Source organism: Eutrema salsugineum, unplaced genomic scaffold (assembly GCF_000478725.1).
Source record: "Eutrema salsugineum unplaced genomic scaffold, Eutsalg1_0 scaffold_9, whole genome shotgun sequence".
NCBI classification, from domain to species: Eukaryota; Viridiplantae; Streptophyta; class Magnoliopsida; order Brassicales; family Brassicaceae; genus Eutrema; species Eutrema salsugineum.
The window spans coordinates 11,493,590-11,512,057 of NW_006256342.1; the positions used below are offsets into that span (position 1 = coordinate 11,493,590).

The 18,468-nt window shown below is 38.6% G+C and overlaps 1 protein-coding gene across 1 annotated transcript; it reads left to right on the forward strand.

Annotated features, from left to right (window-relative positions):
- The first annotated feature begins 17,955 nt into the window (after nt 1-17,955).
- LOC112086102 lies at nt 17,956-18,468 on the forward strand. Its single transcript, XM_024154867.1, has one exon. The coding sequence runs from the start codon at nt 17,956-17,958 to the stop codon at nt 18,466-18,468; it is 513 nt and encodes a 170-aa protein (XP_024010635.1).

Genomic DNA, 18,468 nt, shown 5'->3' on the forward strand with positions numbered 1-18,468 from the left:
CCAACAAGACGATTCTTGACGGTCTGAAAAGTACCTCGAAACGAAGAAAGGACTATGGGCAGATAAACTGGATGGCGTGGTATAGTTACATCAAACTACCCGATCTACACAGAGGACTCCGTTCTCCCTATCGCATGGTGTAGAAGCACTCGCACCTGCCGAGGTTGGAATCCTAAGCGTGCGTTGAACTATGATGACCCACAGACCCAAACTGAACGATAAAAAGATCGAGGATACCCTATATCTATTGGAGGAAGACTGGGATCAAGCCCTCCTCAGGATATAAAACTACCAAAAATAAGCAGCTCGGTACTATAACCAAAAAGTTAAAGGAATATTCCTCGAAGAAGGCGACCTAGTATTAAGAAAAGTCTTCGACAAGACAGAATAACCAAACGCAGAGAAGCTCGACACCAACTGGGAGGGCCCATATCAAGTCATAAAGGTGGTCAAGTCGGGAGTATATGAGCTCGCCACAATGACCGGGGAACCACTACCCCGATCATGGAACTCCATGAACTTAAAACGCTACTATTATTAACCGGATTACTGCCTTTGTCAGCTATATAAAAAAAAGGATGCTCACCGAGCTATACTAATCCTTGCTATCTGTAACATGTGAACTATGGTCAGCTTGATCCCCACTTAGAGGGTACATAGGCCACATCTACCAAGGTGCAGCTATAAATTTTTTTCGCGTTTCATCTTGCATATGTGACATCGACATCATAGCTAGATGTACGATCTATTAAACATGTTTTCACATCTCTATAACAGAAGGGAAAAACCCTGGCCGAATAGAGACTATAGTCCGGGGCCAGTCCCGCATCTTAACAAGCCAAGAAGCTTACCCCGAATAATCCTGACATCCTAGGTCGACCGAATAAACTCGCCGAGCACATCCTCGGTTATTCATAACCGATCTAGGACACTAATAGGTCTGCCGAGCCTATCTCGCACCTACTAGTACTAATAAGCCGAGCCCAGACTTGCAAATCAACAAGATAAGCCGAACTCATGTCTCGCACTCATTCCTAAACAGAACCTTAAAAAATTTTGGAGATAGTAAAAGCCTTTGATCGGAAACAGAAATTAGTATTATCAAAGCAAATCATTATTTAATTACGTCTAGATAACGACTAAAAAAAGGAAACAGAACACAAAAAAAACAACAAAGGAAAAAGAGTGCCAACAACCGATAAGAACTAATCAGCGATCGGCGGAGAGGAAGCAGTCTCGTGACCCTGTTCGTTCTAGCTCTGACCCAAATTAAGACCAGCACCTGGCGTCGATAGACATTTCCACGACCTCTCACGATATTCTTAGTTATCGACCCGCATCTCGTCGACGATCTGAGAATTGATAGGAAGCGGCACCACGTGCAGATCACCATTATCAAGGTCGGTTATGGTCATAGAATCAAACTGTTGCTCGTACTTCTCCATTGACAACTTCAATTCGTCCAGCAGGTCGGCCTTAACGGATTTGTTTCTCTTCCTCATCAAAAATAGCGAGCCAATCGATCGTACCCTTTGCTTGGTTATATTCCAAGCGAACATCCTCGACATCGCTCTGATCTTCCAAATGTCGCTGAAACTGCTCAAAGCGAGCAGCGTATAGAGCGTTAAGCTCTCCCCACGTTTTTTCCCTCTCCAGCCAAGCAGCCTCAGAGACCGAGCACTCAACGAGCTTATTCTCTAGGTCTGCTTTTTCAGCAACGACCTCCGCCTTCTCATCTTCGATGACTCTTAGTGTCTCAGTCATATCGAGGACATTCTTCTTGAGCTTCTCCGTCCTCTTACGCTCTTTTGCCAACTTCGTCAGAGCATCATCTCGCTCCTCGCCGACCTCTTCGATGGATCGACTTGCCGACCTCATCTTCCGATTGAATCTATCCCGCAGACAATTGCAAAGACCGATGAACTAAAAAGAAAAACAAAAAAAATGTTAGCATCACCGATCATAGAGAGAGAGAGAGACAAAAATTAATATAAAAATCTATACCTTCATAGTATAGGAGGCCAAATCCTTGAAGATCTTGTTGTCCACTTGATCATCTGAATCGCGAACCTCTGAAATCAATCCCCGGATCTTAGAAAACAGTTCGACACTTCGACCGCGATTGTTGACGAATGGCAAATTCTTCTCGTCATATTTGAAGGAAAATCGATTATCGACCGATTTCGCAGTGCCGACCTGACCCTTCGTAGCCGGCTCAGAAGCCAAAGGAGGATCCACTTCATCAACTGATCTCTTCTTCTTACCTATGGCAGCATCGGTTGCCAAAGGACGCTTAGCGGAAGGACCGACTTCATCGTTCTTCTTCTTTTGTTTAGCCCCGACCTGCGCACAGGGCTTCAAGGGTTCCATCCGATATTGTGCAGTCTGATACTTCTGCCGGACTACCCGATCAGACTCCACTGTTACATTTCCGTCGGCATCGGCGACTTCCTGTGTAACAGTGGATTGAACATCCCCCCGCGGAACGATCAGCTCATTTTCCAACCGATCGTCATCACCCTAAGAAGCAGACCTCCGACTTGCTTCCAACTTAGCCTTGAGCTTCGAGGCAAGGCTTGGACCGCTCTTTTTTGCCTTTCCCATCTGATCGCCGATGTGATTTCTTGACGTACAAGGCCGATATGATGGTTCCCAACTTGCTGATGAAAGAAAAAACCGATCAGAGAGATAGTACAAAGCAAACTAATATATATATATATATATATATATACATAACCGATTGAGGCTTACCACTCTTGATACGAGTTAAAGACTGTCTCATCCGCTGCAAATTGAATTCCGGCCACCGTCTTATCCCTTCCGATCGAATCCGAGCCAACGACTCCCGAAAGTTGCCTAGGATAGAAGCACTCGTAGGATGCAGATCTGAAACGAACAAAAGCCGAGTCAAGAAAAATGCTAAAGGCAAGAACTGATCAATAATATAAATGCGGACTACCATAAGTTTTGCTCTCCTTATTTCTATACTCCCTATCGAGATCAACGACCAGAAACGAGTTAACCTTGGCATAGAAATAGCGTTTCTCCCAATCATTTGTCTTACTGACAGGAAAGATTAGAGAATGACCCTTTTAGCACCGACGTAAAATGTTCCGGGGTACTAGTATGCCTACTGATCTTCATCATCTCTTCAAAGAATCATAGGTCGACGTCAACTCCTACCTCGGCCCCCAAAACAAGAGCCTCCACCATGTTGCGAATATCAGCCAGGGTTAGCTGAGAAATGGCAACCCCATGAGCATCACAATACTCGATCAATAGCTTGGGAAGTGAAACCCATAGCCAACACTGAGTAAAATTTGCTTCGTACAAGGAGATACACCCTGGTGGCACATTCCAAGGCCGATCATGAGATGCAGGAATCTCGAGCACCAATCCACTCGGTAGCCGGCACGAGCTACGCATCTTCTCCAATGTCTCTGATAACACCGGATTTTGACCATTTTTATGGATCATTTTAATATCTTTTACAGGTGTTTTTACTCCATTTTCAAAGGTTTTCAAAGGATTTCTATGTTTTCGGATTTTAAAAGACTTTTCAGGTAATTTGGGATAAAGAGGCATAAAATGGTACAAAAAGACTCTTTTGGATAAATGCAGACCGTCAAAACTCTCATAGAGAGACGAAGACCTTCTCATCGTCTGATCACCCTCAAAATTGGACAACTTATAGAAGAATCAACCAGCTTTCAAATGCACTTGGTTTGGAGACATTCCAACGGTTGGATCTCAAGATGTTCCATTAGCCCCGAAGCCACGCGGAGTCGGCCAGCAACTCATGCGACCGCGGCCAACAAGCTATTTGCCGCGGTCAGAAGCCTCCCGACCGCGGGAAACAAGCCAATTGCCACGGTCACAGCACTCCCGACTGCGGCATTCAAGCTCCGACTTAAAGCCCACTTATCTGAAGCCCAAAGTAATTCCCAGCCTCAATTCTGGAACCCTAGAGACCATGGAGTATTGGAGACTATAAATACATGTCATTTAGGTCGTTTTTAGAGAGAGCAATTCATACTTTACAGAAATCCTTTTCCTTTAGCCGTTTTTATGAGATTTTTGTAGAAGATTGTTCAAGTCCGAGTTCTTCAATAGAGAAGCTTTCTTTAACTCTTTTCTTTACTGTTTTTCATTACTTTTATTAAAACCAATGATGATGTCGAACTCAGCCATGTCTGAGTAGATCCCGAGTTGGGCTTAGGGTTCCCGAAAGGGGCTCTCATAATCGATTAAGACATCTAGGTTTATAGATCTGGGATTTCGACCTGTTCTCTGTTTATTCTTATTTTTATTGCATGTATGCTTGATTGATCACCTAGTATCTGATCTAGATAGTTAGTGTTGCGAAAGTTTTCATTAAGTATCAGCCCTAGAATGAAACAGGCAATTTTTCCGTAGGAGTGGAAACCTACCTGCGGCGAGATCGTGAGTATTGACGAGTCTTATGCAGCTCTTGCGTTCTCTCCCTTCCAGGGCTAGAGTGGAAACCTACTGGTCAGGGTTGCGAGAAACAGTTGGTTATGATCATGACAGTGACGTAGTCATACCGCCGTACTCTAGCTCTAGAACCCATATATTGTTATCCGTCAATCCCAATCTATCTACCTTATTGTTAAAACCGATTATGATCCCTTAGAGTTCCCAAAAGCTCAGCGTTTTTAGCCATAGTTTACAATTCCATCGATTTTTACTCGCTTTCTTAGACCTGCATTTCAATTTCCTTAGTTCATCATTTACTTGCTTTATTTACCTTTCATTCGATATTTACTTCCCTTATTAGTCTTTCATTCGATATTTTACTTGTTCTATTGCCTCTCATTCGATTTCTTTACTTGCTTTTTAGGATAGATTTATTTATTTTCTTTTGTTTTAGTTTAATTTGCAAGAAAAACAACCAACCTTTAAAACCAATTTAGTCTAGACATAAAGTTAAAAACCGTAGAAGAATACCAGGCACACAAATCTCTGTGGATTCGATCCCTAAATACTGCAACTGATTAGTTGTGCACTTGCGGCTTTCTTTTGTTTTGTTAAGGGTAAAACTTGTTCCCTCACGTAGTTGACACACTCAGCACCGCATCAGTCTCCTCCGAGCTACTCGAAGGGATATCTTCAAGTCGGCCGACCTTAGGCACCGATTTCTTCTTGCTCTATTTCTTCTTCTTACCGATCCTAGCCTCGGCGTCCAATTCTTCTTGGAGACGCTTAGCGGCCTCGCGATCAGCCTCGGCTAGAGCCTCCATTTCTAATTTCACCTGAGCATTCAGCTCGGTATCTTTGATCGGCTCATCGATCAAATGCGGGATATCAAAAGAAACGGGAGCTGAGCTAGGCCCAACATCATCTCCCCGAGAACGAGCAGTGAAATCCGCGATAATTGTCTCATCATCTGGCGCCAAGCTACTAAATCCCGAGGTATCACTCCCAGAAAAACGTCACTCTCTTCATCGACCTCAACAATTACAGATCTAAAGGGATCAGATTCCGATTCTCGAGACATCTAAACTATCAATCTAAATCTGAAGAACTATGAAGAACACGAAGAAGATCAACCCATAAATCAAGCCGTGGATCAGAAAAGAAAACGGCAGAAATTCACCGGAGCGACAAGGAGAAGACAGCAAAAAAAACGATCTAAAAATCAAAAAGCAAGGAGCGAGAAAGTAGCTTTTCAAAATCCAAAGAAATGAGAATGAAGAGTGGGAGCCTTGAACAAGAATATATAGAAGTGGGGGAACAGTTTTCAAGGACACAATAATGATGATCTCCGCGCGGTTATCGAAGCGACTTTTCAACTCCCTCCGAAAAGTCAAACCCTAGTTAATGCAAGGAATGCCGACTAAACTCTCATCAATCTCAACCGCCAAACTAAACTTGCGCCAAGCCATCCATCACAGAAATCGCCGACATCATCCATAAGGACTCTTTCGCCGAACTAAAGGGGGGGGGGGGCTTATTTATTAGTGGTGGGTTGAGCACAACCCTCCTCCAGGCCCAATAAGATATAAGACCCAACTAGATTCAGCCTCTTTCGATCGGTCAGGCCAGCGCGATGTAAAGTAGGCGGTCGGTCTGCCCTGCCTGACCGACTGTAGGACAGCTGCCCACTCAATGACCAATTTACCTTTTTTACATTTTTTCGTATTTACTATATATAGTGCTTCACAATGTAAAAAAAGGGGATCCGGTAATTTTGAGAGAGAGAAAATATACAAGCAATACTTATTGTTAACCCAAATATCGACCTAACATCATTCACGTACTGAGCCATCGTTAATCCACATATCAACCTATCATCATTCGCATACCGAGCTATCGTTAATCTACATATCGACCTACCATCATTCGCGTACCGATCCATTATCATTCGAATACCGATCCATTATATTCTCCATTAGAGCATCTGCAATGGTACTCTATTTTTGCCTCTAAACTCTATTTTTAGAGTAGAATCATCTGCATTGGTACTCTATATCTTACTCTATAAATAGAGAAATGAACAGTATATCTCTATTTATAGAGTAGAACTTTTTTATTTACAAAACAATCCTTAAACTTTCATATCTTTTTATTTGATACTTAAACAATAAGATACCACCTAATATTATACTTAATTAAACTATATTAATAATAATTAGTTATATAATCATTTAAAAGTTTAAAATAAAACAAAAAAATATAATAAATAAAAAAATTTAAAATATTATTATGTTAAATTATTGTTAAACATAAAATAAATAGAAGTTTTTAAAAATATTTAAAAGTAAAAGGACTTGTAAGCAATTAATAATAAGATTTACAGTCAAAATATAGAGGCAACCATTGCAGTAAACCTCTTCTCTATTTATAGAGAACTCTATTTTTAGAGTAAAATATAGAGGCAACCATTGCAGATGCTCTTACCAATCTAATACTTTATCTAAACGGATATCTTTGATCCCTTCTCTGACAGTTTTACTAACATACCCCTCTGTGCTATCACGATACAATAGTTTTGTCATCATTCCCTCAAAACGTATTTATACTTTTTGAAAACATTTTGAAAAAATGCAGAATGCTTAGACTCATGAAAGAAAAGGTGGTTAGTAAGGGATGAAATCCTCTCCCATACTTAAATCACACTATCCCTAGTGATAAAATAAATCAGGCAAAGATGAGAAATAGAGTATGTAGGAATTGAAAAGTTAAAGAAAAAGAAAACTTACTTGGTGTTTTGGGTGATAGATGGATTGTAGAAAGTTTATGGAGGTGATATGGTGATGGATTATAGGTTATGGTTGAAGTGGAAGTGATCTTGGCTGAATGAGGATTGGTTTAGCCAAGGAAGAAGGTAAAATAGCCAAGTCTAGCGAAGTGTATCCGGCCGCGGGTCAGGGATTCGCGGCTGAGTCCGAACGTGGGTCAGGGAGCCAATTTTTTATGTGTTTATGAAAACCTAAAATTAAGAAAAAAAATTAATAGAAAAAGAAAGAAAAATTAAAGAAACCATACATAGAAGTGAATTGTCTCTTCCAAGATCAAAAACTAGTCTTGGAACTTTTTTGGGATATGAATCTTCAATGTTGTTTCCTTGTGACAAGTTTTGAGGAAAGAACCTTGAGGGTCATCTATGCTTCAATTTAGCTCCATTTGAGTCTTCATCACTTCCCATATGAGCAAGGGTCAAGTGTGCATCAAAAGAAATCTTTTTGCACCTTGAACTTCTCTGGTTGATGTTTTTATGAAGTGTGATGGGCGAACCTTCTTCTAGGACGTTTTCAACATCCTTTGTGGCTCTTCCAGGCTCAAAACTGGTCTCTCTCCACTGCATATGGTTATACAATGAGAGTTCCTTATAGAATTACAAAGATCAAGGCTCTCTTTGCATCTTTTCTCATCTCCATAACTTGGAAATCACTAGGAATAAGACAATCTTCCACTTGAAGAGACAAATTGGGTATGAAACCTAATGGAGCTGCACAAGAAAAGTTTCCATAGTGAATATAAATCATAGATTGATGAAATTTTGAAATACCTATTCCCTCTGCAGCAGGCTTTGGTATTTGATTCACATGAGTTCTGGTATCACAAAGCGAATCCTGAAAATATATTCCTTTGATTGAGCATAGAACATTGAACTTCCCAGGATCCTTCTTCTTAGAGAACAGCTTAAATGGTGGTTTAGATGTCACCATTAGTGTACCATCCTTCATGAGATTTTCTCACACTCAAAGCTGTGAGGAGTTGAGGCAGAAGAAGGTTGGCTCGTTAAGAAGATGAGGATTGTGATATTCTCTGTCTCCTTCAAGGCACTTAAATGATTTGGTGGTGATGAGAGAATCACAGGGAGTAGAAACAGGTTCTTTTCCTCCTTGGTGACCGGTTTTGACGACTTGAGCATCGGGATCCAAGAGACTTTCATTGGATATGATCTTTCTAACAAATTTGATTGAGGGTTCTCCTTCTAATTCATGAACTACCCAACACCCATCATCTCTAGGCGTCGATTCATTCAGCTCTTGAAGAATACTGTTTATCTCAGTTTGGGAAGCAGTGGGTATCTCTTCACCAGTGAGAAGATCATAGAAGACTCCTTGAGATTTATGAGCTGAATAGGGGTCATGGTGCCTGTAGTCTCCTTGACCCACGTTAGACCAGGTTTCATCAAAGTCATTGATGAGTGCTCTAGCAAAATACATCAACGCGTCTAGGAACTCAGAATTTAAGTTGTTGCGGCTGCTACGTGCAACGGTCATGTTGGTGTGTGAATCATGAGACTAATGAGCAGCACACGGGTTATGATATCCTCGCCCATTGTGATTATCTCGCTGCAGAGGCGGATCCATGTTCCAGAGACCTAAACCCAATAAAAACAAACTGAAAAAAATTAAAAGAAAAAGGTGGCTAAGAGTCGGTGTTACTACCTATGAAGTTTGTCAGAAGCAAGAACGAATCTATCCCCGGAAACGGCACCAAAAATTGACGCTGCTAGGGTTGATGTCGCAGGAGAAGTTTTAAATTTGTAAACTCTAGTATCTGAAATTTCACAGCAATGCGATGTAGTACTTAGGTTGTCGATCTACACGGAGAGTTGTCTTTTCTGCAAAAACTTTAAACTGGGTTAGTAATAGATTTCAAAGACCAATGGGGGTTTTTGTGTCACGAATTCTAAGTAAACTAAGCAATAGATAAAATCATTGGGTATTAGGATTCATCTCTAGAGTTCATGATCTATAACATAAGGGATTTAGATAAGGATTTTCTATGATTATGGAACTAGAATAGACACTTGTAAGATTAGCCAACTCTCGTCACCCTAATCATCTAATCACTATAACTCCACAAGTAGCTTTCGTCTCTTGCCACAAGAGAGATCATGCAATATTGATCAGAATTCATCTCAGCTCACGCCCCCTCCGTAGGTAACCTTCGTCTCCTATGACAGTTACGTACATAAGATTAAGTTCATGTAATCTGATACATCACTCTTGTGGCTCTGATTAAACCTTAGATCAGATACTAGGTTTCGACTCTTGCATACAGCATTAAGTACCGGAAGAATGGGAGAATCATCTAAAAATGAAATCTTTAATCTAAGAAACCTAGATGCTTTTGATCATGGAGTCCTTTTTGATGGTCCTTTTACCCAACAAGGTAACTAATCAGACATAGATGAGCTTAACATCATCACTGATTTTGAAATAGAAAAGGAGTAAAGTAAAAGAGATAGCATAAATTGAATAGATAAATGAAGAAAAATAACAAGGGTTCAAGAGAAGAATCTCTATCTCTATCTCCCTAACCTAAACCTAAGAAATAAATTTTTGGTGGCTCCTAAACAAGGGCACTGGAGCACACACGAAATTAGGTCTTCTAAAATACATATTTATAGGTATTCAAGTCTATTTGGTCGTCCTTACGGCCTACCTTGAAGAGAGAATGAGTTGGGCTTGAAAATGGGTCTATGGGTTTTTCGTGGATGAAGACTCTCCGGGACTGGTAAATGATGGTTCCACCATGGATGGAGGCTTGGAGACACAGACAAGAGGTTTTTTACTGCAGTCATGACCTCCTTGAACCGTGGTGGTTGGCCTATGAGGTCACAACTTCAATCTTTTTTTTGCTTCTTTCACGAGACTGCAGAATATGCTTTCAGTAAATTAGAGATATCTTATGATCTAACTGTTTATTTCGTCTAATCCAGTTGAATTATAAACCTGGTTTTCTCCTCTATCATGTGTCCAAATGTGAGCTTGATCAGATGGTGAGAAGATCTTTATCGGATGTAAAACTTCTGACGGACCGAAATTGGCCTAAAATAGATTTTTCTCCAATTTGGATTGTTTTTGCCTAAATAACCTCAAAAGAGTCTTAAAACTACAAATATAGGAAAAACATGATAAAAAAGGCTTTAAAATAATTAAAACCTTTTAAAAATCATAAAAAATGTTAATGAAAATGGGTACAAATACAGTGTTATCAAAAGTATATGTCATTGTCAGTTGTCTCTTTATTCCTTGCTCTTTACAATAATTCTGGAAAGCTTCGGATTTGTATTCTCCTCCCCTATCAGACTTTAAGTACACTACAGATTCACCTAGTTTTCTTTCTACTCAAGCCTTGAACTCTTTAAAAACATGAAAAGCTTCTGATTTTTCCACCAAGAAGTATGTCCATCACCTTTTATTGTAATCGTCTTTAAAGTTGATTAGGTACCTCTTTCTACACTCTGATGTTGGTGTGATTTTTCTGCATATATTCAGTATGCACCAGCTCAAGTCCTCTGCTTGCCTTCCATATGTTGTTTTAGGAATATTTTCTCGATTATGTTTATCCTTCATGCGCACTTCACACACAGCACCATTGAAAACAACAGAGCCCAAACCATCCACCATTTTCTTCTCCAAAAGGGTCTGAATGCCGTTGTAGCTCAAGTGGCCAAATATCTTATGCCATAGATCATTCGTGTTAGATATTTTCAGATAGTGTGATTCCTCCTTCTCTTTTGGTCATTTTACAGCTGCAAGTATAAAAGACATATTGTTCTTCAACATTGTTGAGTGCATAACCAATCTTCTCTCTTCTTGTGCTATATTTCACATGCATCATCTTTGATCATTATACTCAGTTCTTTCTGCTGATGTTTTCCCACACTTAGTAAATTATATTTTAATCCTGGAACAAAATAGACTGAGGTGATGATCTGGGTAAAGCCATTACTTTAGATTTGTAGATTACCCTTCCCTTCTACCACCAATCTCCGATTGTCTTCCAGCTTGACATTCTACCGAAAACAGTCGTCAACCTCCAAAAACCACTCCTTTGTTGCACACATGCAGTTGCTGCATCCTGAGTCCAAAAACCATACATGTTTATCTTCAGCCTTGATCATATCAATGTGTATCATGAGCACCATATCTTCTTCTTCATCTTCAGAAGAATTAGCTCATTTCTCCCAGCTTGGACATTCATACTTGAATGTTCCATTTTGTGGCACTTAGCATTCCACCGTGGCTTTGGCAAAGCATGTGCCTCCTCGAGCCCTTACTCTTCCTCCACAGTATCTTCCTTGGTAGCTTCTTCTTCCTCTACCACCTTCTAGCCTGTAAATCTCCGTCTTGAAAACATGTTCTCATTTTCTCTTGTTCGGATTCTGTTATCATCCTCAAAAGCTTATTTATGGTGTTTGACTCTTCAATTACAAAACCCACATACATGAACTTTTCCACCAAAGTTTGCAAGATCTTCTCCATCACCTTAGCATCCTGTATGTCTTTTCCCATATTTCTCATTTTGTTTGCCACCAGTTTTACTTTGGAGAAGTAATTTGTGATTGTGTCTCCTTCTTTCATCTCTAATACTCCAAAGCTCTTTTGTAGTCTTTAAAGATGTGCACTCTGCACCCTTTTCTTTTGTGGATTCTTTGTTTTCATTGATTCCCATATGTCCTTTGAAGTGTCCTTCTTTGTAATGGTTTAGAGAAGTCTCTTATCAGTAGAGGCAAAAAGATAGTTCATTATCTTGAGATATTTGAGCTTAGGTTCTGAAAGTTCGGTTCATCTGCACTTTCATCGGTATCACATTCCTCTCTGGCAGTGAGACTCCAGTTTCATTGAGATCCTACACTCTTTGATCATGGCAAATTCTCCATGAGTATTGCCCAATGTTCATAGTCACCATCGAATTTTGGTATACTCATAGTAAACTCTTTTTCACTTCTTGTTTTTCTTACCAAGATCTTAGCAAGCTCTGATACCACTGGATGCAAACCAAAGAGAGAAACAGCGTTAATCTGAAGTTACTCAGAAAAAGTTTGAGTGAATATTTCAATTCTCTTATTCAACTTAATGCAGATCAAGTCTCTTAAAAAGACTTGAGAGCGTACAACTAAACTTTCGAAAAAGACTCAATAACTTACAAACTTGGAAAACGTCGACTTATTCAATTTGACTAAATCTACTAACTTAGACCAATTCAATCTAGACTACACTTCAATGATCCATGGAAGCTGGTCATGTCACCATAAATTACATCTCACCAAAGCAAAAATTTAGGTAGAGAAGCAGAATGAATCATGACGGATTTGATTGCGTCTAATTGCGGTTATCTGATATCCAGATTACAAGGACCAATCGAATCCAATAGTTGACTATCTCTATCTCCCTAACATAAACCTAAGAAATAAAATTTTGGTGGTAAACAAGGGCACTGGAGCACACATGAAATTAGGTCTTCTAAAATACATATTTATAGGTATTCAAGTCTATTTGGTCGTCCTTACGGCCTACCTTGTAGATAGAATGAGTTGGGCTTGAAAATGGGTCTATGGGCTTTTCGTGGATGAAGACTCTCCGGGACTGGTAAATGATGGTTCCACCATGGATGGAGGCTTGGAGACGCAGACAAGAGGTTTTTTACTGCGGTCATGACCTCCTTGAACCGTGGTGGTTGGCCTATGAGGTCACAACTTCAATCTTTTTTTTGCTTCTTTCACGAGACTGCAGAATATGCTTTCAGTAAATTAGAGATATCTTATGATCTAATTGTTGATTTCGTCTAATCCAGTTGAATTATAAACCTGGTTGTCTCCTCTATCATGTGTCCAAATGTGAGCTTGATCAGATGATGAGAAGATCTTTATCGGATGTGAAACTTCTGACGGACCGAAATTGGCCTAAAATAGATTTTTCTCCAATTTGGATTGTTTTTACCTAAATAACCTGAAAAGAGTCTTAAAACTACAAATATAGGAAAAACATGATAAAAAAGGCTTTAAATTAATTAAAACCTTTCAAAAATCATAAACAATGTTAATGAAAATGGGTACAAATACAGTGTTATCAAAAGTATATGTCATTGTCAGTTGTCTCTTTATTCCTTGCTCTTTACAATAATTCTGGAAAGCTTCGGATTTGTATTCTCCTCCCCTATCAGACTTTAAGTACACTACAGATTCACCTAGTTTTCTTTCTACTCAAGCCTTGAACTCTTTAAAAACATGAAAAGCTTCTGATTTTTCCACCAAGAAGTATGTCCATCACCTTTTATTGTAATCGTCTTTAAAGTTGATTAGGTACCTCTTTCTACACTCTGATGTTGGTGTGATTTTTCTGCATATATTCAGTATGCACCAGCTCAAGTCCTCTGCTTGCCTTCCATATGTTGTTTTAGGAATATTTTCTCGATTATGTTTATCCTTCATGCACACTTCACACACAGCACCATTGAAAACAACAGAGCCCAAACCATCCACCATTTTCTTCTCCAAAAGGGTCTGAATGCCGTTGTAGCTCAAGTGGCCAAATATCTTATGCCATAGATCATTCGTGTTAGATATTTTCAGATAGTGTGATTCCTCCTTCTCTTTTGGTCATTTTACAGCTGCAAGTATAAAAGACATATTGTTCTTCAACATTGTTGAGTGCATAACCAATCTTCTCTCTTCTTGTGCTATATTTCACATGCATCATCTTTGATCATTATACTCAGTTCTTTCTGCTGATGTTTTCCCACACTTAATAAATTATATTTTAATCCTGGAACAAAATAGACTGAGGTGATGATCTGGGTAAAGCCATTACTTTAGATTTGTAGATTACCCTTCCCTTCTACCACCAATCTCCGATCGTCTTCCAGCTTGACATTCTACCGAAAACAGTCGTCAACCTCCAAAAACCACTCCTTTGTTGCACACATGCAGTTGCTGCATCCTGAGTCCAAAAACCATACATGTTTATCTTCAGCCTTGATCATATCAATGTGTATCATGAGCACCATATCTTCTTCTTCATCTTCAGAAGAATTAGCTCATTTCTCCCAGCTTGGACATTCATACTTGAATGTTCCATTTTGTGGCACTTAGCATTCCACCGTGGCTTTGGCAAAGCATGTGCCTCCTCGAGCCCTTACTCTTCCTCCACAGTCTCTTCCTTGGTAGCTTCTTCTTCCTCTACCACCTTCTAGCCTGTAAATCTCCGTCTTGAAAACATGTTCTCATTTTCTCTTGTTCGGATTCTGTTATCATCCTCAAAAGCTTATTTATGGTGTTTGACTCTTCAATTACAAAAACCACATACATGAACTTTTCCACCAAAGTTTGCAAGATCTTCTCCATCACCTTAGCATCCTGTATGTCTTTTCCCATATTTCTCATTTTGTTTGCCACCAGTTTTACTTTGGAGAAGTAATTTGTGATTGTGTCTCCTTCTTTCATCTCTAATACTCCAAAGCTCTTTTGTAGTCTTTAAAGATGTGCACTCTGCACCCTTTTCTTTTGTGGATTCTTTGTTTTCATTGATTCCCATATGTCCTTTGAAGTGTCCTTCTTTGTAATGGTTTAGAGAAGTCTCTTATCAGTAGAGGCAAAAAGATAGTTCATTATCTTGAGATATTTGAGCTTAGGTTCTGAAAGTTCGGTTCATCTGCACTTTCATCGGTATCACATTCCTCTCTGGCAGTGAGACTCCAGTTTCATTGAGATCCTACACTCTTTGATCATGGCAAATTCTCCATGAGTATTGCCCAATGTTCATAGTCACCATCGAATTTTGGTATACTCATAGTGAACTCTTTTTCACTTCTTGTTTTTCTTACCAAGATTTTAGCAAGCTCTGATACCACTTGATGCAAACCAAAGATAGAAACAGCGTTAATCTGAAGTTATTCAGAGAAAGTTTGAGTGAATATTTCAATTCTCTTGTTCAACTTAATGCAGATCAAGTCTCTTAAATAGACTTGAGAGCGTACAACTAAACTTTCGAAAAAGACTCAGTAACTTACAAAGTTGTTTCCTACAAACTAGGAAAATGTCAACTTATTCAATTTGACTAAATCTACTAACTTAGACCAATTCAATCTAGACTACACTTCAATGATCCATGGAAGCTGGTCATGTCACCATAAATTACATCTCACCTAAGCAAAAATTTAGGTAGAGAAGCAAAATGAATCATGACGGATTTGATTGCGTCTAATTACGGTTATCTGAATATCCAGATTACAAGGACCATTAACACCAGTGGTATCTAATATATAACCCACATGAAGTCAATTATCTAACCAAAATAAAGTTGTATAGAATCGAATCCAATAGTTGACTATGTATTGGCTTAGGCCAAATCCATGAACCAATAATTGTATAAAGATATAATAGTATGGCAAACAAATCCTCAACTAATATCTGATTAATCAACTAGGTGTTGTGTCCTTCTCAACCGTTCGACTAACGTCTACTAAATTTGTAAACAATTTACATTATGTATTATATATGATTGGCCTCTGAAACACCTTGGTGATGATAATTTTCATAATATTGGACCTTCCTAGTACTTCTCTAATTTAATGCAACTCATTATGGGCAAGGTTTTTCTCAAATGCATGACATAGATAGATGTGGATAACAAAATCCATGTCGATTTTTAAGATACAGTAGAAATTTTATAAATTAATACTCGATAAATTAATAATTTTTCATGGTCCCGAGTTGGTTCAAAATAAGATACAATTCGAAAAGATTTAAGATAATAACTTTAACAAAACTCTTCTATATATATTTGATCACATTAATATCATAAATTAACAATTTACTATAAAAAAAATCTGACGTAAACATATAAGTAAAATAATCTACTAAAATATAAGTTTAGTGATGTTTTTAATTTATTTTAAATGAAATTTTTTTGTAACTTATTTTTAGTTTTAGAAAGATTTTTTAAAAAATTATAATCTATTAAAACAAATCTCTTTTAAAATTAATAAGAAATAAACAAATTTTTTTCTTTAAAATCTATAAATTAATAACTCTATAAATTAATAAATTATCAAAGTCCCAATATTATTGATTTATAGAGTTTTTACTGTATACAACTCTATATAATTTCTGGGATGCAACATAACTAGTTAACCAAGTGTCGTGGTCAAATAGTTTCATCTTGAGGTAGGAACGGAGTGGCACAACGCCTATAGGTGGAACTGAAACTCAAGTAATTTAGAAATTTTTTTGTTGATTTAGATTAAATAAAATTATTTAATGTGTAGATATTTAACCATTTTACTTATGCATCTGTAACCCTTAAATAGTAACAGTATCTCAATTTTTTGTTATAAAATCAGCAGTGTTTGAAAATCAAATTAATTAGCAAATTGAAAATCTTTTATAGTAGAATTCAAGTTAAACTAAATACTGAGTTATATTGTAAAACTGGTGAAGAAATCTAAAAATTCAGTTTGATATCAAAACCTGGTTCACAAAGTTTAAATTTTAATTTGAAAAAAAATATTTTATAAGATTGTTGCTAACAGACTCGAAAGAATCTTAGCGAAGTTTATAGCTCCAAACCAATCAGCTTTTGTTCAGAATCGTTTGCTCATTAAAAAATTTGCGTCTTGCCTCGAAACTGGTTGCAGGGTATCACAAAGATACGATCTCTCCTAGATGTGCGCTAAAAATAGACATCTCGAATGCTTTTGATACAGTGCAATAGGATTTTCTGCTAAAAATTATCGAAGCTATGCAGATACCTACGGAATTTCTTCATTGGATCAGACTTTGTATCTCGAATGCTTCTTTCTCAGTTCAGGTGAATGGAGAATTGACAGGGTATTTTGAAAGCTCCAGGGGTCTTCGACAAGGATACTCCCTCTCTCCTTATCTTATCTGCATGAACATCCTTTCTAAAATGCTAGACACGGCAGCAGCACAACAACGGTTTGGATATCATCATAAGTGTTCGAATATAGGGTTGATGCATCTTTGTTTTGCAAACGACCTTATGATTTTCTCGGATGGGAACCTGCAATCTGTTGAAGGCATTATCTCAGTGTTTGATGAGTTCTCGAGGAGAACTCCACTGCATATTTAGCTGGTCTATCCCCAGCAGCAAGAGCAGCAATTGCTCAGCGGTTTCCATTTGATTTTGGTTCACTATCTGTCTGATACCTTCGCTTATCTTTACTGATGAAGAATATGTGATCTTTGGATTACGCCCCATTGATTTACAGAATAAAGAGCAGGATTGGTTCTTGGACAGCCCGATTTCTTTCTTATGCAGGCAGATTGCAGCTCTTAACTTCTATAATTGCCAGTCTTACAAATTTTTGGATGTCGGCTTTCCGATTACCAAACAAATGCATTGAAGAAATCAAGAGTTTATGCTCTGCTTTTTTTATGGTCAGGGACAGACCTAAATCCGTGGAGAGCTAAGATTGCTTGGAAAGATGTTTGTAAGCCCAAAGAAGAAGGAGGTTAAAATGTCTACGTGAAGCTTATGAGGTGTGCGTATTAAAGCTTTTATGGAGAATTCTAACGGCTCGGGATTCCCTTTAGGTTGCTGGACCAAACAAAATCTTGGGAGAACCCCATCGATTTGGCTAACTCCAGGTCCACATGGACAGATTCCAGGCTCGTGGATGTGGAAGCAAATCCTGAAAGTTAGACATATAGCAGAATCGTTTCTAAAGATGGACATTGGAGATGGAAGCACATCCTCATTTTGGCATGATAGATGGGCACCGACGGGCAAACTCCATTTGCTAACTGGTGACAGAGGTTTCATTGATCTCGGAATATCAGAAGAGAGTACAGTGCAGGATGTGATTCTCACTCATCGGAGACGGAGACATCGAATTACAATTCTGAATAGAATTGAAGACGAGATAGAGGGTGTTAAACAACCATACAGAGTTAACACTGACAATAACTATATTTGGAGATCATCGGAAGATACTTATCAAGAAAGTTTCAGCACCAAAGCTACAAGAAACCAACTGAGAATCGTTTCTCCAAAGGCTTCGTGGGCTAAAGGCATATGGTTCCGACATCACTGTCCTAAGTATAGGTTTATAGCTTGGCTCGCTCTGCATATCAGACTTACTACTAGGGATCACATGCAGGTCTGGAGTCCAAACATACCAATGACCTGTATTCAGAACTACTCCACTAACTGGAATGCTGTTGTTCGCCAGATTTTGTAA